Consider the following 24,219-nt stretch of genomic DNA (forward strand, 5'->3'; position numbering starts at 1 on the left):
GTTACCCATGTACTGTACTTTTCTATCTCATTCCTTCTGAATGTGTCCTCTGACTATGGTGAAGGCATTATGTCTCTACAGTTTATGATATTATACAGTACTGTAATTTTGGTTTTGTTCCTTTTAGGTTGCTCTGCTCCGTGCCCATGCTGGTGAACATTTAGTCCTTGGTTGTGCCAGGCGATCCATGTCATCAAATGACATGTTGTTGCTCGGCAATGATAACATCATTCCTCGCCATTGTCAGGATGCAGATATGGGCCGTGTGGCATCGCGGATCCTCGATGAACTGACGGGCCCCCTTAGGGAGGTACAGATAGATGATTCTGAGTTTGCTTGTTTGAAAGCTATTGTCTTCTTTGATCCAGGTAAGGATAATGCTAATACATATACCTCGTATACAATGTCCATACAACGTCCTTAAAAAGTAGACTCAGTGATATATGTCTGTATTTACTTTTATGTATTTTAGAATACTTCTCTACAGTTTAATCATACTTGAAACTTAAATTTATAGTCATGAAAACATTTAATTAAAAAAGATAATAGAAGCCACTTTATGAAGCAATGGGCCTTAAAAACCCAGTATAATGAGTGCCAAGAACATCTTACTTATTTATTAGTACTGATCATATAGCTTTTAGAAAGCATGTCACTAAGATTGTAAAACAAGTTCAATGGGCTCCAGTATTCCTAAAATGATATCACATTGGAATCAAAATTGATACATTTGACTTAAACTGTTGTCCAATCATTTTACATCATAAATTATGTTCTGTACTTTGTGGTTGATATAAACAAAATAGAATTGTTTAAAGCCATATGTATAATATATCTATTTACTTGTTGTAGATGCTAAAGGTTTGAGTGATCCTCAGAAGATCAAAAACTTCCGTTACCAGATCCAGGTTAATTTGGAGGACTATGTAAACGATCGCCAGTACGACACCAGAGGGCGCTTTGGTGAGATCCTTCTCCTCCTCCCTCCCCTCCAGAGTATCACATGGCAGATGATTGAACAGGTCCAGTTTGCCAAACTGTTTGGTATGGCACATATTGACAACCTTCTCCAGGAAATGTTACTGGGAGGTAAGTGTTTATCAATCCTTGGTTTTCACTGTTATTCTTATAGAAGGCAATGACCTTCATGTAGTTTACAGATATGTTCTATACTGAACATGATATACCACTTTATGAATTTGAGCAAAACTTTTTAAAAATCAAATGTACAATCATGTAAATGTGTTTGCTAATTAAATGATTACTGAATCATATTCTACACTATAATGCACTCTACTATGAAATCTACTATGAGGTGTGTATTAATTCCATACAACTGAAAAATAAAAGTGTTTTATCTCCTGTAACCAGTCTATGTTGTATAACTACAGGAGCAGCTGCTGCAGCGTCTGATCCCACATCGGCCACAAACACCCCGACCTCCCTCGAGCCGTCACTCGAGATACCCAGTTTCCAGGATCCTATGGGAGAACACCTCGCCATGCCCCAGGGGATGGACCTTCCCCACATGTCCCCGACGGCCAGTCAGAGCCCTCCTCTCGGACTCTCCCTGCTACATAACCCCATAGAACATATATCCTCGACTTCTCTCACGGCAGACCACCTGTTATGTAGCACGTCCATGGCCGGGGCCATGCTAGACCACGGAACAATTCGCATTCCTAATGGACACAGCCCAGTGGCATCACCAACTCTCCCCACCACCTCAGAATCTTACAAGGTCGCAATGACCCCGCAACAGAGGTTCAAACAGGAAGTGCTGTGATCATGTTAACATTTTAAAACTCATTTATCAAGATGAAAGTTTCTTTTGTCTTAAATGACATTTTGAATTCACTAAAAATACCAAACTGGACACAATGGTGGTGTGTTAATGAGTGGGGCCCATTTCTATACTACTTATCATTCCATATTACAGGGGAGACAACTCCTGTGCTATTTGATCTGAGAAGGTCGTGAGATAATGTTGAAAAGTTTCCAGCGACCTGTAGCTTTCAGAAGAACCAAATTTGTGCTTCCATATATCTGTAGTGTGATAATCAGCTTGCTGAATTTGTTTGAAAAGAGCTACATATATGTAAGATTGTTTATTGTATGTCTTTGTTTTTTTTTTTTTTTTTTTAAAGCCATTCTCAGAAATTTGTGACTTACAGTCCTACATCCAGAGGTTGTAACTAAATGTAGGCCCTGTAGGGGATTAAGAGGGTGATGTATTGTTGTTATAGTTTAACTATACTGGTCTTTTGATTAAAAATGTTGATTGATGAATTAAATCTTATGTAAATGATTCTGTGCCTAATTAAACATTTTGTAAAACTGTGTTTTTGTGTGGTAGATGTAAGTTTGTGTTAGTTTGGGACTTGTCTGCAGACACTGCATATAATCAAAAGAGATAGAAAAGAAGTACGGTATTTTAATTTTAATAAGATTTTAAAAGATTTTAAAAGCTTGAAAAACTTTCTTACCAATTATTGAAAATAGTACATTGATGATAAACTGTTATGGACCAAAATAGTCAGACATCCTCCTTTTGACGTTATAGTTTCATATAAAGAAAACCTAACTTCTGGAACTATTTATTGACTTGTAATGTCCAGATGTATTTAATTGCTATTGTGTTTGTGAATCAACAAGATGGCATACTTAAACTGTTGTGGAATATTCAATATTTGTTTGAATTTATTACTTGATGTCCATCCTAATAACATTTCTGAGTAAGGATATTTACTGAGTTGTTTGAATAATCATGAAACATAGTTTTAAATGTTCATTGTTTCATGGTGAAATTATCAATTAGTATTGTTGTGAATAACTATCAGATTCAGCTTTACTTTGATTATTGAAGTTCCTAGAGAACCGTTCTATTGATGCCACAGTGCCATTGCTAATTTGTACTTGCCATCATTATTGAAAATATATTAAAAACAGAAATATTTGAAAATTTATGGCATAAATTACTATGACAATAGACCTAAAAAGTTGATAGAGAAACTATTACATCTAACTATGGTAACAACATAAGATGAATTATATTAATCTGGAAACCGTTATTATTAAGTGTACATATTATCATGGTAAAAGATATAAAACTTTTACAGACAAATTTACGTAACCATGGTGACATGCAAATATTACTATGGTTACAGCCTAACCCTTATTTAATAGACGTATACTAACGTCGCCATGGTAACTAACACAAAATACAATGTTACTAACATGTTTTATCATTGTGTGTACATAATAATGTTTTATTTTTACAATTACATGTTACCATGGTAACCGACCTAGAGTATGTTTATGATGAAGGGTAGTTATTATGCACATTTTATAAGGTTGGTGCTGAGTTAGGAATGTATGCTATTGTGGATGAGAAAGATTGACGAAATCAATGCAATTTTTTTTTTCTTAATTTTGTTATACAGTGTAATTTTAAATGTCAATTCTATAACCATATATAATACGCATATTTTGGTGTCATATGAACATTAAAATTTTATATTGTGATAATTTCATTGTTTATATGAAGTTGTCTATTGTAACAGAATTAAAACTAATTAGGATGATATCAATTGCTCAACATATCACCTAGTCGGTAGAGGTACCATAGACAGTTAAGTGCCGGGGAACACATTTCTCCATACAATAAAGAGTTCTTATTCTTGTATTAATTTAGCAATAAATATAATGTATACTAATTATTATTAGTTTCCCAAGTTAAAGAAACCATCCCATATTTCCTTGCCTAGGATCTCAGGGGAGGTTACTCCTGTTTTTGTGATTTGATAAAAGTCAATATTAGATAGTCTAAATAGCTTTGCTTTAAATACTGCAAATGACATAAAAATTATGGAAAAAAGAGTTGTCTAGCTTTAGACAGTCGTGGAGAAGAACCATCCCAGTCAACTGGTAATGTTGATTTTTAGTTACTTATTATTTACTGATCTCAGCCTTAAAATTGTCCCATTACTGATAGTTAGTGTTGCTAAAGCTTATAAAATTTATGTCTGTTTGGTGTGCTTTACTGCCTTTTATCATTGCCTTAAAAGTGTCCTAGAAATTGAAAAATAATCCAATGACAAATATCACTCAAATTCGTGAAACGACCACCATCATATGATTCAATTGTCTTATTAATTCATGCTTGTGACAAATATCATTATGGTTTCATATTAAGTAGAATCTTTATACAAAATCATGTTTTTTTAACATAAAGCCAAGCTTTGATTACACAACTCTCTCAGGAACCTTTCCCACTTAATTTTAATTGTGTCCTTATACAATATATCTCTACAATAGAAGATTTGGATTACCTGATTATAAAGTGACAGAGGTATGATCTGACAATAGAGGATTATATCAGATGTACAGAAATGTTTAGGACTAATCTATACATAAAAATCTATATCTAAAATTTATCATCAACTGAAAATTGATCTGGGGCTCAATTGAGAACTATATAGCAATACTTACATTATCCAATGTCAAGAATTACTTATTAAAAAAATCATTAAAAACAAAATGCTTATTCTTAGGGAATTAAGAAAAAAACTTTTTGGTAGACCTGAAAAAGAATCAATTTGGCATAATTCTATAAATAATTTCAAAACCTACCTACAATGTAAATTCCAAATTTTTTGAAAAAAATTTCTCATTCCTATAATTGTAAGAGAAACGTTCCTATTAGAAAGTTGTATAATATATCCGTGTGTTTTTTGTGTGCTGTGTGTTATGTAGCTATCTCATAGCTATCTCGCATCTAATGTGAAAAAGAGTCATTCAAGTATGCAATATATTTCAATTCTTGTACATAGATTGTATATGAAATAAATATATAGATTTTTAATAAAAAAAAATAAGACTACAAATGTTTTATGAATGAATTTTTATTCGTGGTCATGCAGAGAACAAATTGAATTTGAGATAGGGGAAGTATGGGTATATATGAAATTTTATCCAAAATACAAAGTTCTGACAGCAAATGTAAGTTATACTAATTTAAATGTTAACAGCGGATTTCCACTTCAGTACAGAAAAAAATATATCAAAGAGGAGACTTGTGCAAGTCCACAGCACTGAGCTTACTGTAAGCGTACTTTAACCTGTTACTCTAAAATATATATTTTATAGGTAAAACCTTATATCAGTGCTTTACACATCAGAAATTTTGCATTAAAATCTGATTGTTCTAATTGAATTTTATCTAATTTGAATGAAATAGTAATTATCGAAATATGCAAATTCATCATTTGATATACTAACTGTTATATTCCACTAAAACTTGGTTGCCCTGAAATAAGTATGCTTATATTTGTGTTTTATTGTATTATTCTTTTGAAGCTTAACCCATTACATTCACTTAAATCAAATATGGATATTATATTTTCTGAAAGTAAATATATTGAAGAACTGATAAACAATCACTACACTATAGCCGGATGATGTTTCAATATGAAGGTGTTGTTAGTGTGCTTTGTCACACTGTAGGTGGAATGTATTGAATCAATTAAGATGAAACTTGATGAACACAATGGGAGATATATAGGGTTATCACAAGTTCACTTGTACAAAACAGGTGGTATTAATGATTTCATTTGTAATCACTTGATAGAAGGTAACACTTGTGGCAGCTAATAAACAGAGCCTTGATAGACTTTGAGATAAAAGGCAATGTTTTATGTTAATTTTAATCATTAACACAGATGAATCACAAAAGCTGTTCTCATTAGATTACAATAAACAATCAAACAAACTACTGAAGTGTTTGAGTCCTCATTTTCTACTGTTTTATACACAGTCAAACCTGTCTATAAAGGACACCAAAGGACCATAGCAAAAATGTCCTATTTTGACAGGTGTCCTTTATACAGAGATCAATTATAAAGTAAATTTCACCAAATGTTGAGTCTGCCCTTTTAACAAGTGTCCTTTATAGCAGATTTGACTGTAAATAATTTGAGATAAAATAAGACTTGAAAGAACACCTGATGCAAGGCTAATAGCAGAATGTTGGAACACCTGATGGATGGTCTAATGGTAGAATGTTGGAACAACTGATGAAGGGTCTAATGGTAAAATGTTGGAAGACCTGATGCAGGGCTAATGGTAGAATGTTGGAACACCTGATGCAGGGCTAATGGTAGAAAGTTGGAACAGCTGACGGAGGACTAATGGTAGAATGCTAAAAAAAAAACCTGATGGAGGGCAAGTGGCAGAATGCTAAAACAAACACCTGATGGAGGGCTAATGGTAGAATATTGAAACACCTGATGGATGTTCTAATGGTAGAATGTTAGAACAGCTTACAGAGGGGCTAATGGTAGAATGTTGGAACACCTGATGCAGGGCTAATGGTAAAATGTTGGAACACCTGATGCAGGGCTAATGGTAGAATGTTGGAACACCTGATGGAGGGCTAGTGGTAGCATGTTGAAACACCTGATGGAAAGCTTATTGTAGAATATTGAAACACATGATGGATGGTCTAATGTTAGAATGTTGGAACAGCTGAAGAAGGGGTTAATGGAAGAATGTTGGAACACCTGATGGAGGGCTAATGGTAGAATGATGGAACAGCTGACGGGGGATAATTGTAGAATTTTGAAACAGCTGAAGGCGGGGGTTAAGGGTAGAATGTTGGAACACATGATTGATGGTTAGTGGTAGAGTGTTGGAACATGTGATGGATGGTTAGTGGTAGAGTGTTGGAACATGTGATGGATGGTTAGTGGTAGAGTGTTGGAACATGTGATGGATGGTTAGTGGTAGAGTGTTGGAACATGTGATGGATGGTTAGTGGTAGAGTGTTGAACATGTGATGGATGGTTAGTGGTAGAGTGTTGGAACATGTGATGGATGGTTAGTGGTAGAGTGTTGGAACATGTGATGGATGGTTAGTGGTAGAGTGTTGGAACATGTGATGGATGGTTAGTGGTAGAGTGTTGGAACATGTGATGGATGGTTAGTGGTAGAGTGTTGGAACATGTGATGGATGGTTAGTGGTAGAGTGTTGGAACATGTGATGGATGGTTAGTGGTAGAGTGTTGGAACATGTGATGGATGGTTAGTGGTAGAGTGTTGGAACATGTGATGGATGGTTAGTGGTAGAGTGTTGGAACACATGATGGATGGTTAGTGGTAGAGTGTTGGAACATGTGATGGATGGTTAGTGGTAGAGTGTTGGAACACATGATGGATGGTTAATGGTAGAGTGTTGGAACATGATGGATGGTTAGTGGAAGAGTGTTGGAACATGTGATGGATGGTTAGCGCTAGAGTGTTGGAACATGTGATGGATGGTTAGTGGTAGAGTGTTGGAACATGTGATGGATGGTTAGTGGTAGAGTGTTGGAACATGTGATGGATGGTTAGTGGTAGAGTGTTGGAACACATGATGGATGGTTAGTGGTAGAGTGTTGGAACATGTGATGGATGGTTAGTGGTAGAGTGTTGGAACATGTGATGGATGGTTAGTGGTAGAGTGTTGAACATGTGATGGATGGTTAGTGGTAGAGTGTTGGAACATATGTGATGGATGGTTAGTGGTCGAGTGTTGGAACATGTGATGGATGGTTAGTGGTAGAGTGTTGGAACATTATGGATGGTTAGTGGTAGAGTGTTGAACATGTGATGGATGGTTAGTGGTAGAGTGTTGGAAAATGATGGATGGTTAGTGGTAGAGTGTTGGAACATGTGATGGATGGTTAGTGGTAGAGTGTTGGAACACATGATGATGGATGGTTAGTGGTAGAGTGTTGTTGAACATGTGATGGATGGTTAGTGGTAGAGTGTTGGAACATGTGATGGATGGTTTGGTAGAGTGTTGGATGTGATGGATGGTTAGTGGTAGAAGTGTTGGAACATGTGATGGATGGTTAGTGGTAGAGTGTTGGAACATGTGATGGATGGTTAGTGGTAGAGTGTTGGAACATGTGATGGATGGTTTGGTAGAGTGTTGGAACATGTGATGGATGGTTAGTGGTAGAGTGTTGGAACATGTGATGGATGGTTAGTGGTAGAGTGTTGGAACATGTGATGGATGGTTAGTGGTAGAGTGTTGGAACATGTGATGGATGGTTAGTGGTAGAGTGTTGGAACATGTGATGGATGGTTAGTGGTAGAGTGTTGGAACATGTGATGGATGGTTAGTGGTAGAGTGTTGGAACATGTGATGGATGGTTAGTGGTAGAGTGTTGGAACATGTGATGGATGGTTAGTGGTAGAGTGTTGGAACATGTGATGGATGGTTAGTGGTAGAGTGTTGGAACTTGGAACATGTGATGGATGGTTAGTGGTAGAGTGTTGGAACATGTGATGGATGGTTAGTGGTAGAGTGTTGGAACATGTGATGGATGGTTAGTGGTAGAGTGTTGGAACATGTGATGGATGGTTAGTGGTAGAGTGTTGGAACATGTGATGGATGGTTAGTGGTAGAGTGTTGGAACATGTGATGGATGGTTAGTGGTAGAGTGTTGGAACATGTGATGGATGGTTAGTGGTAGAGTGTTGGAACATGTGATGGATGGTTAGTGGTAGAGTGTTGGAACATGTGATGATGGATGGTTATGGTGGTAGAGTGTTGGAACATGTGATGGATGGTTAGTGGTAGAGTGTTGGAACATGTGATGGATGGTTAGTGGTAGAGTGTTGGAACATATGATGGATGGTTAGTGGTAGAGTGTTGGAACATGTGATGGATGGTTAGTGGTAGAGTGTTGGAACATGTGATGGATGGTTAGTGTGATGTTGATGTAGAGTGTTGGAACATGTGATGGATGGTTAGTGGTAGAGTGTTGGAACATGTGATGGATGGTTAGTGGTAGAGTGTTGGAACATGTGATGGATGGTTAGTGGTAGAGTGTTGGAACATGTGATGGATGGTTAGTGGTAGAGTGTTGGAACATGTGATGGATGGTTAGTGGTAGAGTGTTGGAAACATGTGATGGATGGTTAGTGGTAGAGTGTTGGAACATGTGATGGATGGTTAGTGGTAGAGTGTTGGAACATGTGATGGATGGTTAGTGGTAGAGTGTTGGAACATGTGATGGATGGTTAGTGGTAGAGTGTTGGAACATGTGATGGATGGTTAGTGGTAGAGTGTTGGAACATGTGATGGATGGTTAGTGGTAGAGTGTTGGAACATGTGATGGATGGTTAGTGGTAGAGTGTTGGAACATGTGATGGATGGTTAGTGGTAGAGTGTTGGAACATGTGATGGATGGTTAGTGGTAGAGTGTTGGAACATGTGATGGATGGTTAGTGGTAGAGTGTTGGAACATGTGATGGATGGTTAGTGGTAGAGTGTTGGAACATGTGATGGATGGTTAGTGGTAGAGTGTTGGAACATGTGATGGATGGTTAGTGGTAGAGTGTTGGAACATGTGATGGATGGTTAGTGGTAGAGTGTTGGAACATGTGATGGATGGTTAGTGGTAGAGTGTTGGAACATGTGATGGATGGTTAGTGGTAGAGTGTTGGAACATGTGATGGATGGTTAGTGGTAGAGTGTTGGAACATGTGATGGATGGTTAGTGGTAGAGTGTGTTGGAACATGTGATGGATGGTTAGTGGTAGTGTGAACATGTGATGGATGGTTAGTGGTAGAGTGTTGGAACATGTGATGGATGGTTAGTGGTAGTAGAGTGTTGGAACATGTGATGGATGGTTAGTGGTAGAGTGTTGGAACATGTGATGGATGGTTAGTGGTAGAGTGTTGGAACACATGATGATGGATGGTTAGTGGTAGAGTGTTGGAACATGTGATGGATGGTTAGTGGTAGAGTGTTGGAACATGTGATGGATGGTTAGTGGTAGAGTGTGTTGGAACATGTGATGGATGGTTAGTGGTAGAGTGTTGGAACATGTGATGGATGGTTAGTGGTAGAGTGTTGGAACATGTGATGGATGGTTAGTGGTAGAGTGTTGGAACATGTGATGGATGGTTAGTGGTAGAGTGTTTTGGAATGTGATGATGGATGGTTAGTGGTAGAGTGTTGGAACATTGATGATGGATGTTGGTTGATGATGGTTAGTAGAGTGTTGGAACATGTGATGGATGGTTGGTATGTGGTAGAGTGTTGGAAAATGTAGTGGTTGTGGTAGAGTGTTGGAACATGTGATGGATGGTTAGTTAGTAGAGTGTTGGAACATGTGATGGATGGTTAGTGGTAGAGTGTTGGAACATGTGATGGATGGTTAGTGGTAGAGTGTTGGAACATGTGATGGATGGTTAGTGGTAGAGTGTTGGAACATGTGATGGATGGTTAGTGGTAGAGTGTTGGAACACATGATGGATGGTTAGTGGTAGAGTGTTGGAACATGTGATGGATGGTTAGTGGTAGAGTGTTGGAACATGTGATGGATGGTTATTGGTAGGAGTGTTGGAACATGTGATGGATGGTTAGTGGTAGAGTGTTGGAACATGTGATGGATGGTTAGTGGTAGAGTGTTGGAACATGTGATGGATGGTTAGTGGTAGAGTGTTGGAACATGTGATGGATGGTTAGTGGTAGAGTGTTGGAACATGTGATGGATGGTTAGTGGTAGAGTGTTGGAACATGTGATGGATGGTTAGTGGTAGAGTGTTGGAACATGTGATGGATGGTTAGTGGTAGAGTGTTGGAACATGTGATGGATGGTTAGTGGTAGAGTGTTGGAACATGTGATGGATGGTTAGTGGTAGAGTGTTGGAACATGTGATGGATGGTTAGTGGTAGAGTGTTGGAACATGTGATGGATGGTTAGTGGTAGAGTGTTGGAACACATGATGGATGGTTAGTGGTAGAGTGTTGGAACATGTGATGGATGGTTAGTGGTAGAGTGTTGGAACATGTGATGGATGGTTAGTGGTAGAGTGTTGGAACATGTGATGGATGGTTAGTGGTAGAGTGTTGGAACATGTGATGGATGGTTAGTGGTAGAGTGTTGGAACATGTGATGGATGGTTAGTGGTAGAGTGTTGAACATGTGATGGATGGTTAGTGGTAGAGTGTTGGAACATGTGATGGATGGTTAGTGGTAGAGTGTTGGAACATGTGATGGATGGTTAGTGGTAGAGTGTTGGAACATGTGATGGATGGTTAGTGGTAGAGTGTTGGAACATGTGATGGATGGTTAGTGGTAGAGTGTTGGAACACATGATGGATGGTTAGTGGTAGAGTGTTGGAACATGTGATGGATGGTTAGTGGTAGAGTGTTGGAACATATGATGGATGGTTAGTGGTAGAGTGTTGGAACATGTGATGGATGGTTAGTGGTAGAGTGTTGGAACATGTGATGGATGGTTAGTGGTAGAGTGTTGGAACATGTGGATGGATGGTTAGTGGTAGAGAGTGTTGGAACATGTGATGGATGGTTAGTGGTAGAGTGTTGGAACACATGATGGATGGTATGGAGTGTTTGATGGATGGTTAGTGGTAGAGTGTTGGAACATGTGATGATGGATGGTTAGTGGTAGTAGAGTGTTGGAACATGTGATGGATGGTTAGTGGTAGAGTGTTGGAACATGTGATGGATGGTTATGGTAGAGTGTTGGAACATTGATGGATGGTTAGTGGAGAGTGTTGAACATGTGATGGATGGTTAGTGGTAGAGTGTTGGAACATTGATGGAGGATGGATGTTGGTTAGTGGTTAGTGGAGTGTTGGAACATGTGATGGATGGTTAGTGGTAGAGTGTTGGAACATGTGATGGATGGTTAGTGGTAGAGTGTTGGAACATGTGATGGATGGTTAGTGGTAGAGTGTTGGAACATGTGATGGATGGTTAGTGGTAGAGTGTTGGAACACATGATGGATGGTTAGTGGTAGAGTGTTGGAACATGTGATGGATGGTTAGTGGTAGAGTGTTGGAACATGTGATGGATGGTTAGTGGTAGATTGTTGAACATGTGATGGAGGGTTAGTTGTAGAGTGTTGGAACACATGATGGATGGTTAGTGGTAGAGTGTTGGAACATGTGATGGATGGTTAGTGGTAGAGTGTTGGAACATGTGATGGATGGTTAGTGGTAGAGTGTTGGAACATGTGATGGATGGTTAGTGGTAGAGTGTTGGAACATGTGATGGATGGTTAGTGGTAGAGTGTTGGAACATGTGATGGATGGTTAGTGGTAGAGTGTTGGAACATGTGATGGATGGTTAGTGGTAGAGTGTTGAACATGTGATGGATGGTTAGTGGTAGAGTGTTGGAACATTGAGGATGGTTAGTGTAGAGTGTTGAACATGTGATGGATGGTTAGTGGTAGAGTGTTGGAACATGTGATGGATGGTTAGTGGTAGAGTGTTGGAACATGTGATGGATGGTTAGTGGTAGAGTGTTGGAACATGTGATGGATGGTTAGTGGTAGAGTGTTGGAACATGTGATGGATGGTTAGTGGTAGAGTGTTGGAACTGTGATGGATGGTTAGTGGTAGAGTGTTGGAACATGTGATGGATGGTTAGTGGTAGAGTGTTGGAACATGTGATGGATGGTTAGTGGTAGAGTGTTGGAACATGTGATGGATGGTTAGTGGTAGAGTGTTGGAAACATGTGATGGATGGTTAGTGGTAGAGTGTTGGAACATGTGATGGATGGTTAGTGGTAGAGTGTTGAACATGTGATGGATGGTTAGTGGTAGAGTGTTGGAACATGTGATGGATGGTTAGTGGTAGATTGTTGAACATGTGATGGAGGGTTAGTGGTAGATTGTTGAACATGTGATGGATGGTTAGTGGTAGAGTGTTGGAACATGTGATGGATGGTTAGTGGTAGAGTGTTGGAACATGTGATGGATGGTTAGTGGTAGAGTGTTGGAACACATGATGGATGGTTAGTGGTTATGGTAGAGTGTTGGAACATGTGATGGATGGTTAGTGGTAGAGTGTTGGAACAATGATGGATGGTTAGTGGTAGAGTGTTGGAACATGTGATGGATGGTTAGTGGTAGAGTGTTGGAACATGTGATGGATGGTTAGTGGTAGAGTGTTGGAACATGTGATGGATGGTTAGTGGTAGAGTGTTGGAACATGTGATGGATGGTTAGTGGTAGAGTGTTGGAACATGTGATGGATGGTTAGTGGTAGAGTGTTGGAACATGTGATGGATGGTTATGTGGTAGAGTGTTGGAACATGTGATGGATGGTTAGTGGTAGAGTGTTGGAACATGTGATGGATGGATGGTTAGTGGTAGAGTGTTGGAACATGTGATGGATGGTTAGTGGTAGAGTGTTGGAACATGTGATGGATGGTTAGTGGTAGAGTGTTGGAACATGTGATGGATGGTTAGTGGTAGAGTGTTGGAACATGTGATGTGGATGGTTATGGTGGTAGTGTGAGTGTTGGAAACATGTGATGGATGGTTAGTGGTAGAGTGTTGGAACATGTGATGGATGGTTAGTGGTAGAGTGTTGAACATGTGATGGATGGTTAGTGGTAGAGTGTTGGAACATGTGATGGATGGTTAGTGGTAGAGTGTTGGAACATGTGATGGATGGTTAGTGGTAGAGTGTTGGAACATGTGATGGATGGTTATGGATGGTTAGCACTAGAGTGTTGGAACATGTGATGGATGGTTAGTGGTAGAGTGTTGGAACATGTGATGGATGGTTAGTGGTAGAGTGTTGGAACATGTGATGGATGGTTAGTGGTAGAGTGTTGGAACATGTGATGGATGGTTAGTGGTAGAGTGTTGGAACATGTGATGGATGGTTAGTGGTAGAGTGTTGGAACATGTGATGGATGGTTAGTGGTAGAGTGTTGGAACAATGTGATGGATGGTTAGTGGTAGAGTGTTGGAACATGTGATGGATGGTTAGTGGTAGAGTGTTGGAAACATGTGATGGATGGTTAGTGGTAGAGTGTTGGAACACATGATGGATGGTTAGTGGTAGAGTGTTGGAACATGTGATGGATGGTTAGTGGTAGAGTGTTGGAACATGTGATGGATGGTTAGTGGTAGAGTGTTGGAACATGTGATGGATGGTTAGTGGTAGAGTGTTGAACATGTGATGGATGGTTAGTGGTAGAGTGTTGGAACATGTGATGGATGGTTAGTGGTAGAGTGTTGGAACATGTGATGGATGGTTAGTGGTAGAGTGTTGGAACATGTGATGGATGGTTAGTGGTAGAGTGTTGGAACATGTGATGGATGGTTAGTGGTAGAATGTTGGAACACATGATGGATGGTTAGTGGTAGAGTGTTGAACATGTGATGGATGGTTAGTGGTAGAATGTTGAACATGTGATGGATGGTTAGTGGTAGAGTGTTGGAACATGTGATGGATGGTTAGTGGTAGAGTGTTGGAACATGTGATGGATGGTTAGTGGTAGAGAGTGTTGGAACATGTGATGGATGGTTAGTGGTAGAGTGTTGGAACATGTGATGGATGGTTAGTGGTAGAGTGTTGGAACATGTGATGGATGGTTAGTGGTAGAGTGTTGGAACATGTGGATGGTTAGTGGTAGAGTGTTGGAACATGTGATGGATGGTTAGTGGTAGAGTGTTGGAACATGTGATGGATGGTTAGTGGTAGAGTGTTGGAACATGTGATGGATGGTTAGTGGTAGAGTGTTGGAAACATGATGGATGGTTAGTGGTAGAGTGTTGGAACATGTGATGATAGAATGTTGGAACATGTGATGGATGGTTAGTGGTAGAGTGTTGAACATGTGATGGATGGTTAGTGGTAGAGTGTTGGAACATGTGATGGATGGTTAGTGGTAGAGTGTTGGAACATGTGATGGATGGTTAGTGGTAGAGTGTTGAACATGTGATGGATGGTTAGTGGTAGAGTGTTGGAACATGTGATGGATGGTTAGTGTGGTAGAGTGTTGGAACATGTGATGATGGATGGTTATGGTGGTAGAGTGTTGGAACATGATGATGGATGGTTAGTGGTAGAGTGTTGGAACATGTGATGGATGGTTAGTGGTAGAGTGTTGGAACATTGATGGATGGATAGAGTGTTGGAACTGTGATGTTAGAGTGTTGAACATGTGATGGATGGTTAGTGAGATGTTGGAACATGTGATGGATGGTTAGAGTGTTGGAACATGTGATGATGTTAGTGTAGAGTGTTGAACATGATGGATGGTTAGTGGTAGAGTGTTGGAACAATGATGGATGGTTAGTGGTAGAGTGTTGAACATGTGATGGATGGTTATGGTAGAGTGTTGGAACATGTGATGGATGTTAGTGGTAGAGTGTTGGAACTGATGGATGGTTAGTGGTAGAGTGTTGGAAACATTGATGATGTGATAGTTGTGATGTTGAGTGACTGGATGGATGTGTTAGTGGTAGAATGTTGGAACACATGATGGATGGTTATTGGTAGAGTGTTGAACATGTGATGGATGGTTAGTGGTAGAATGTTGAACATGTGATGGATGGTTAGTGGTAGAGTGTTGGAACATGTGATGGATGGTTAGTGGTAGATTGTTGAACATGTGATGGATGGTTAGTGGTAGAGTGTTGGAACATGTGATGGATGGTTAGTGGTAGAGTGTTGAAAATGTGATGGATGGTTAGTGGTAGAATGTAGATGGATGGTTAGTGGTAGAATGTTGGAACACATGATGGATGGTTAGTGGTAGAGTGTTGAACATGTGATAGATGGTTAGTGGTAGAATGTTGAACATGTGATGGAGGGTTAGTGGTAGAATGTTGGAACACATGATGGATGGTTAGTGGTAGATTGTTTAACATGTGACGGATGGTTAGTGGTAGGGTGTTGGAACATGTGATTGATGGTTAGTGGTAGAGTGTTGGAACATGTGATGGATGGTTAGTGGTAGAGTGTTGGAACACATGATGGATGGTTAGTGGTAGAGTGTTGGAACATGTAATAAAGGGCTAGCAGTAGAACCACTTAACCATTTTGCCACAGCGGTACATTATTCAAGAACCAGTTAAGGCCATCAAACTAATGTCAAATCAGTTATATAATCATGACTTCTGTTACTTTAAAATGGGGTATTTTGGATGTGGTCATATATTTGGCATGATAGCGCCAAAATTTTGTTATACATTTATTTGTTGTATATAACAATCAATCTATTAGGTATGTGAATACATACTCTTGGGTAAATTACTCAATCACGTTATATAAACATACACTTAAGGTATACTCTGTCAACTGTAAAAAAATGTTACCTGTGCGAGTTTTTCTTTTGTGCAAACATGTATATCATTCGTGAATATAAATCACTTCTTTTGAAGACAAATTTAATATTTCAGAGGGTTGTCTTTGTATCGATATGGCTTCAAATCTAATCACGTCAGTTCTTCATCGTAGCGGGATCTATGTGCATAGACTAAGTAAATCTTCAGAATTTACATATTTCAATCAAATCAAATGATGCGTTAAAATTAACACGGCACAGGGAAACGCCAAATTTTACCACCATATTTTGATACAAAAATGCCAAAATTTCTTGATGCCAAATTATCCCAATTTATAGTATCATAAATCCACTTTTATGCCATTGAATAATGACTTTAATTCATAAGTGTTCTGACATGCAAGCTAAAACACCACAAACAGATAATTCATTTGATTGTTTTTATTTCTTTCAATATTTTTTTTTATTAATAATACATTCCTGATAACAAAATCTGTCATCTGATGTTAATTTACAAAGTATTTACAAAAGTACAATTAGTTACAATCATTTTCTTAATTACACATTGAATACACATGAATCCTTCTATATAAGAGGGGCTATTACGAAATTTTAGTAGGTTATCTCCCTTGCATATCTATCTCCTGACTATACTAATACCATAAGAAACCTAAATAAAATTATTCCATTTGGATTCTATTCTAAAAGAACCCAATCTTAGTTCCTCATGTATTGATAAAATCATACATTTTAATTATCTACTTTGCTAATTTTAACTTCTACTATGTACATTTGAATTGTACCAGTAAATGTAATTTACCACAAAATACTGCTTGGCATGATATTAAAATTTTAACACATTTTTGCAAAACATACACTCAGAATTAAACAAGAGAGGGTATACTGAATAATATCAAGCATAAAAATAAGGAAACTTACTTATCTTATAATTATCAAACCGACTTATAACAGAGACAATAGGAGATGTATTGTTGCCTGGACACAGTTGGGTTTCATATCACGTCAGTAAATCAAACTTCAAGCCTCCTTAAAGTCAATCCTTAGTTCAGAAGTATAGCACTGACTATACATACACTGCAACAGATACGTCTTAGTGGAAGGCGTGATATCATGAGGATCATTTTATTGTCACTCTTTATATAAGCAAAAATAGGCTCATTGTTGATTAATATAACTATTCTGTGTATTTATGATCAAATGGAGAACAATAATTTATTATGACAGAAAAAGTATAACAAGAGGCCCATGGGCCTTAACGGTCATCTGACTATAAGCACAACACAATGTAGTTGACTCTCCTAAATTATTTTGTAATTTCTGTTAACGAGATGCTATTGATGGATTTTATGTATTGTACTGTTATTCATGTAGCTACCGGGGAGAGGGCTAATATAGGCATAGCCTTGTAGCTACCGGGGAGAGGGCTAATATAGGCATAGCCTGTTGCCCAATCTCAATTGTAATACTACAATAAAATATTCTGAAATGAAACAACATGTAGTCGTTTAAAGATTTTAGCATATTTGACCTCTGTGACCTTGAATGAAGATCAAGGTCATTCATTTGAACAAACTTGGTAGCCCTTCATCCCAGCGTGCTGCAGGCTCAATATGAGTATCCTGGGCCTTTTGGTTCTTGAGAAGAAGTTGTTTAAAGATTTAAGCCTATTTAACCCCTGTGACCTTCAATGAAGATCAAGGTCATTCATTTGAACAAACTTGATAGCCCTTCATAAAAGCATGTTACGGGCCCAATATCAGGTCTCTAGGCCTCTTAGTTATTCACAAGAAGTAGTTTTAAGGATTTTTAGCCTATTTGACTCCTGTGACCTTGAATGAAGGTCAATGTCATTTATTTGAACAAACTTGGTAGCACTTCATACAAGCATGCTGCAGGCCAAATAGCAGTACTCTGGGCCTTCTGGGTCTTGAGAAGAAGTTGTTTAAAGATTTTAGCCTTTTTGACCTGTGACCTTGAATGAAGGTCAAGGTCATTCATTTGAACAAACTTGGTAGCCCTTTGTCACAGCATGCTACAGGCCAAACATCAGTACCCTGGACCTTTCGGTTATTGAGAAGAAGTCGTTTGAATGAAAAGTTTACGCACGGCGCACGACGACGGACGGTGCATGATGACAATAGGTCTTCCGGTCAGATGACCTCAAAAATCACATACTATAGGATAAATTTACAGAACTAGAAAATAATAAACAGTAGTCTACATATCAGTGGAGACATTAAAATGAAAATAAAAATCAATTAAAATTCAAACATAATATAGATAAACAAAATAGCTTTTTATAACCTAACAGGTACCTGTTCTTTTAAGACTTAACATAAAATGCAGATTACATATTATACTAAAACACTTATAAATATTCAAATAACAAACAAAAACAATGTGTAATATAGTACATTCATTATAATTTAAAAAAAAAGAAAAGTTTGAGTTCAAAAAGTATTAAAATATGTAACTACGACATAAAGTTTACATACTAGGAACCAAAAAATGGTCAGGAGAACTCTTTTTCTAGATGTAACATATAGGTTGTTCATGCATTGAACGTTGAGGTCAAACTTACCACTATATGTCAAGGGCATAATTATGTAACATATCTAAAGTCTACTAAATGCCCTTCATATGTCAAGGTTGTTGGTACATATATATGTTTCTAGATGTGTTTTTCTGATAAGTGAATAAGACTTGTAGGTAAATATAAACTAGCTAACTTATAAGTAAGTTTGCTGTATTTTGATTAATAACAACGAGATCAATCATTTCTACACAGTCATCCTATAACCAATATCAAGATTTTCTATGTATACATGTATTATAATTGATATAAATTTCAGCATTATTAAGCATTTTAATTTCAAACTTAATCTAGTAACTGTTATGTAGAACAATGTATAACATGATCAGCTTTCATTCAAAGATAAAGATTCATTCATCCAATTTAACAGATTTGGACCATTAAAATAATTACAGTTTTGCTTTTTATCATAGACCATTGAAATACATTTCAATGCTTTGCCTTCATTATTGATATAATTTCCTGTTTACAGATCTACCTTAAGGCAGCCGTAATTAAATGATTACATAGTATGTGTACATGGGCAACAATCAATTCTTAACAGCAAGTTTTACTGTATCTGTAATATACATTTAATAGCCAACTGGTCTTAACACACAGGTCACATTGTAGTTGTCTATTCATCAACTATATATCATTTTACAAACAACCTGTCGTTGTCTATTGGGACAACTCTTTGCAATCTCCACGCTAATCAACCAACCAAGATATCTAAATACTTTATACATGCTAAATAAATCTAGTTATGTACAGTAGAGTATACAGGAAATTAGGATATGATGTAACCTTTGACCTGAGTTTGTGTCCTCAAAATCAACAAATAATAACTTAGTACTATGCACAAATATAATTACAAAGTAAGAGAATTAAAGATGCTCCACCCCTGACAAATGGTATTTTTTCACTATTCACTATCACTAACAGGAGCAGACAATTTAGTACTTTTCTTCGGTTACAAAAGTTATAAACTTTACACTATTACCACAATTAAAAAGTTTGAGCTTCAAATTTTACTTAAAGTTAAAAAAAATATGAAAAATAATTACTTGCATCCCTCAAATATTTCGTGGCACTATATCCTATATGGAATGAAGTACTGATTGCGCATGTACCAAAGGCAAAATGAATTATTTTATATTATCTTTTGTGTTAATTAGACATATATATATATATATATATATATATACACGATTAAACACCAATTATTGTTCAAATGATGAATATCATTTATGCTCTTTCGGTGGTGGAGCATCTTTAACAGAAAACAAGAGATCCCAGAGGGATCTTGGCGCCCACCAAAGAATGATCTATGTATGACAACAGAAAGAGGGATCTTTTCCCTGCTTTTCAAACTTTTACTACATACTATATATGAAACTTGAGAAAGATCCTTTCAGTACTTTCTGAGATATGTAGCAGTAACAAACTTCAATTATCAAAATCCAAGATGACTACCTGTCGATCATCTTGCTGACCAATAAGTCCGAAAATGCACTGGACCCCTTCAGGAACCTGCACATGAAATTTGAGAAAGATCCCTTCAGTACTTTCTGAGAAATAGCGGTAACAAACTTTAACTATCAAAATCCAAGATGGCCGCCGGTCGGCCATCTTGTTGACCGATCGCTCCCAAAATGCAATATGCACAACTAGGGTTCAAGGGGAACATGTATATGAAATTTGAGAGAGATCCCTTCAGTACTTTCTGAGAAATAGCGGTAACAAACTTTAACTATCAAAATCCAAGATGGCCGCCAGTCGGCCATCTTGTTGACCGATCGCTCCCAAAATGCAATATGCACAACTAGGGTTCAAGGGGAACATGTATATGAAATTTGAGAGAGATCCCTTCAGTACTTTCTGAGAAATAGCGGTAACAAACTTTAACTATCAAAATCCAAGATGGCCACCGGTCGGCCATCTTGTTGACCGATCGCTCACAAGATGCAATATGCACAACTAGGGTTCAAGGGGAACATGTATATGAAATTTGAGAGAGATCCCTTCAGTACTTTCTGAGAAATAGTGGTAACAAATTTTAACTATCAAAATCCAAGATGGCCGCCGGTCGGGCATCTTGTTGACTGATAGGTCCCAAAATGCAATATGCACAACTTTAAGGGTCCTAGGGGAACCTACATATGAAATTTGAGAAAGATTCCTTCAGTACTTTCTGGGAAATAGCGGTAACAAACTTTAACTATCAAAATCCAAGATGGCCGCCGGTCGGCCATCTTGTTGAGCGATCTGTCCCAAAATGCAATATGCACAACAAGGGTCCTAGGGAAACTTACATATGAAATTTGAGAAAGATCCCTTCAGTACTTTCTGAGAAATAGCGGTAACAAACTTTAACTATCAAAATCCAAGATGGCCGCAGGTCGGCCATCTTGTTGACCGATCGCTCCCAAAATGCAATATGCACAACTAGGGTTCAAGGGGAACATGTATATGAAATTTGAGAGAGATCCCTTCAGTACTTTCTGAGAAATAGCGGTAACAAACTTTAACTATCAAAATTCAAGATGGCCGTCGGTCGCCCATCTTGTTGAGCAATCGGTCCCAAAATGCACTATGCACAGCACAACTAGGGCCCTAGGGGAACCTACATATGAAATTTGAGAAAGATTCCTTAAGTACTTTCTGAGAAATAGCGGTAACAAACTTTAATTATCAAAATAAAAGATGGCCGCCAGTCGGCCATCTTGTTGACCGATCAGTCCCAAAATGCAATATGCACAACTAGGGTCCTAGAGGAACCTACATATGAAATTTGAAAAAGATTCCTTAAGTACTTTCTGAGAAATAGCGGTAACAAACTTTAACTATCAAAATAAAAGATGGCCGCCAGTCGGCCATCTTGTTGACCGATCAGTCCCAAAATGCAATCTGCACAACTAGGGTCCTAGGGGAATCTACTTATGAAATTTGAGAAAGTTTCCTTCAGTACTTTCTGAGAAACAGCGGTAACAAACTTTAACTATCAAAATCCAAGATGGCCGCCAGTCGGCCATCTTGTTGACCGATTGGTCCCAAAATGCAATATGCACAACAAGGGCCCTAGGGGAACCAGCATGTGAAATTTGAGAAAGATCCCTTCAGCACTTTCTGAGAAATAGCGGTAACAAGAATTGTTAACGGACGGATGGACGGACGAACGGAAGGACGACGGACCACGGACGAAAGGCGATTGGAATAGCCCACCATCTGATGATGGTGGGCTAAAAATAATATCATAAATATACAATACGAATTTGGCTTTAATTAGATCATGAAATGGACCATGGATATTTTCATTTCAGTATGTGAAGTAATGAAGTAAGAGTTCTGACCAGTGTTTTGGAATAAACAAGTTGGTGTGATTAGTTTAACTTCCTATTAACAGCCAGAGTCATGTAAGGATGTTCCAGATTTAGATGGTGGAGGAAGGCCTGAGTACCCAGAGAAAAACTGCTGACCAACAGTCAGTACCTGGAAACTGCCCCACATGGGATACAAACCCGAGACCCAGAGGTGGAGGGCTTGTGGTACTATGTCGGTATATCTTAACCACTCAACCACCGCAGCACGCTTGGAATAAAAAAGTCTACATGTGTTTTTTACCAATGCTGGTATTAAAATTGACCAATATTAAAAGACATGCATGAAGAAAGAACGATTAATTGTAGTGAACAAATATAGATTGTATACTGTAGTGTAATCTGAATGTTTACACCCAAAATAATACCATGGTAACGGAAGCGATATGTGTAACAATATGTCAGAATGCACTCTACCCGTACCACAGTCTGACAGGCTTAAATGTATCACAACTCCTTTAAACAGTCTATTCCAGTAAACCACATTTTTCGACACATACGTTGGCTTTCTGTCGCCTTTTCTGCATCATTCTAACACGGGCACTTCTGCGACGAAGTCGGTAATATGACTCCTCATCAGAATCGTTGTCATCTTTGTCATCACAACTTGACTCCTGTTCATCCTCGGAAGGATCTTGGTACTTGTATGTCCACTTTGCTACAGAGCTATCCCACTAAAACAGTCAGCGGAGAAAATTAATACACAAGTTCCTTTTCATAAATGGAAAATTTAAGTCATCCAAGATGGTATTGACTCAGTAAAGTTTTTCCGAGTCATCAAAATAAAAGTGAGAATAAAACTAAGATACTGTATTATATTAATCAGTCTTGCAGGTCCAAATGAAAAAATATAACAATTTAGCAGTGAAAGGAAACCAAAAAACTAATTTTCAAATCCAAGTGAACAATCCAATGGAATCCATCTAAGAACTATTTACAACCAGAGAACATTGTACAGTAGTATCAGATTTACTTTACTTACAGCTGTCTCACATATTACAGACTAAGTGCCCGTCATTACTAGCACTGGTGTTCAAACATAACAAATAGTGACAGAAGCAGTCATTAACTTTCCCTGGTGTGCGATTTACTTTAATTGCAGATATTGTAACCCAATTGATTTCATGAAAGTTTATCTCCACTAATTGATGTCATCATAATTAAGAATTTTCATTCAATTTTTGAATCTACAAATGTTACTCTTTTTGAACTTGCTTTGAAATGAAAATTGCAAAATTTAGTAGCTGCAAAAGAAAGTTGATTTACAGTACAATACATCAAAGTGGGATGGGATCAAATGGACAGAATCTGGCCCAGATTTCCCGAAACAAAAATTGAGTCAAAAACTGACTTAAGTCAAATGTTTTAACACAAGTTACATAGTGAAAAAAAATAAAGATGCTCCGCCGCTGAAAATGGTATTTTTTCACTATCAAAAACAGGAGCAGACAATTTAATATTTTTCTTCAGTTACAAAAGTTACTAACTTTACACCATTACCTCCATTGAAATGTTTGAGCTTCTAATTTTATTTTAAGTTAAAAATATAAAAAAAATAATTAATTGCATCCCGAAACAAGAGATCCCAGAGGGATCTTGGCACCCACCATAGAATGATCTATGTCTGACAATGGAAAGAAGGATCTTTTTCCTGCTTTTCAAACTTTTTCAAATATACAACATATAATATTTAAGACAAATCGCTTTATTGTTCTCTGAGAATCAGAGGTGAAATCCAAGATGGCAACAGGTTGGCCATCTTGTTGACCAATCAGTCCCAAAGGTACTATGCACAACTAAAGCCCAAGGGGAAACTATGCATGAAATATGAGAGATATCCCTTCAGTAATTGCAGACAAATAGCGATAACTATCCAAATACAAGATGGCTGCCTGGCGGCCATCTTGTTGACCGATCAGTCTAAAAATGCAATATGCACAACTAGGGTCATAGGGGAACATACATATGACATTTGAGAAACAACCCTTCAGATATAGCGGTAACAAACTTTAACTATCAAAATCCAAGATGGACGCCAGTCGGCCATCTTATTCTCTGATTGGTCCCAAAATGCAATATGCACAACTAGGGTCCTAGGGGAATCTACATATGCCATTTGAGAAACATCCC

At 37.9% G+C, this 24,219-nt stretch overlaps 2 protein-coding genes across 7 annotated transcripts in view; one reads left to right on the forward strand and one right to left on the reverse strand.

Annotated features, from left to right (window-relative positions):
* The window catches only part of LOC138316191 (hepatocyte nuclear factor 4-gamma-like), a 47,548-nt gene extending 41,775 nt beyond the window's left edge, over positions 1-5,773 (forward strand). For all 5 annotated transcript variants that reach the window (XM_069257764.1, XM_069257763.1, XM_069257759.1 and 2 more), the window contains exons 5-7: positions 128-368; positions 853-1,089; positions 1,392-5,773. In XM_069257764.1, the coding sequence (XP_069113865.1) occupies positions 128-368; positions 853-1,089; positions 1,392-1,786 (873 nt within the window). In that variant the 3' untranslated portion in view covers positions 1,787-5,773. The remainder of the gene's footprint in view (positions 1-127; positions 369-852; positions 1,090-1,391) is intronic.
* A 10,769-nt stretch (positions 5,774-16,542) lies between these two features.
* LOC138316194 (DDB1- and CUL4-associated factor 11-like) overlaps positions 16,543-24,219 on the reverse strand; it is a 32,329-nt gene continuing 24,652 nt past the window's right edge. For both annotated transcript variants that reach the window (XM_069257770.1, XM_069257769.1), the window contains exon 18: positions 16,543-22,763. In XM_069257770.1, coding sequence (XP_069113871.1) covers positions 22,557-22,763 — 207 coding nt within the window. In that variant the 3' untranslated portion in view covers positions 16,543-22,556. The remainder of the gene's footprint in view (positions 22,764-24,219) is intronic.

The sequence above is a fragment of the Argopecten irradians genome, chromosome 2 (assembly GCF_041381155.1).
Source record: "Argopecten irradians isolate NY chromosome 2, Ai_NY, whole genome shotgun sequence".
In the NCBI taxonomy this organism is placed as follows: Eukaryota; Metazoa; Mollusca; class Bivalvia; order Pectinida; family Pectinidae; genus Argopecten; species Argopecten irradians.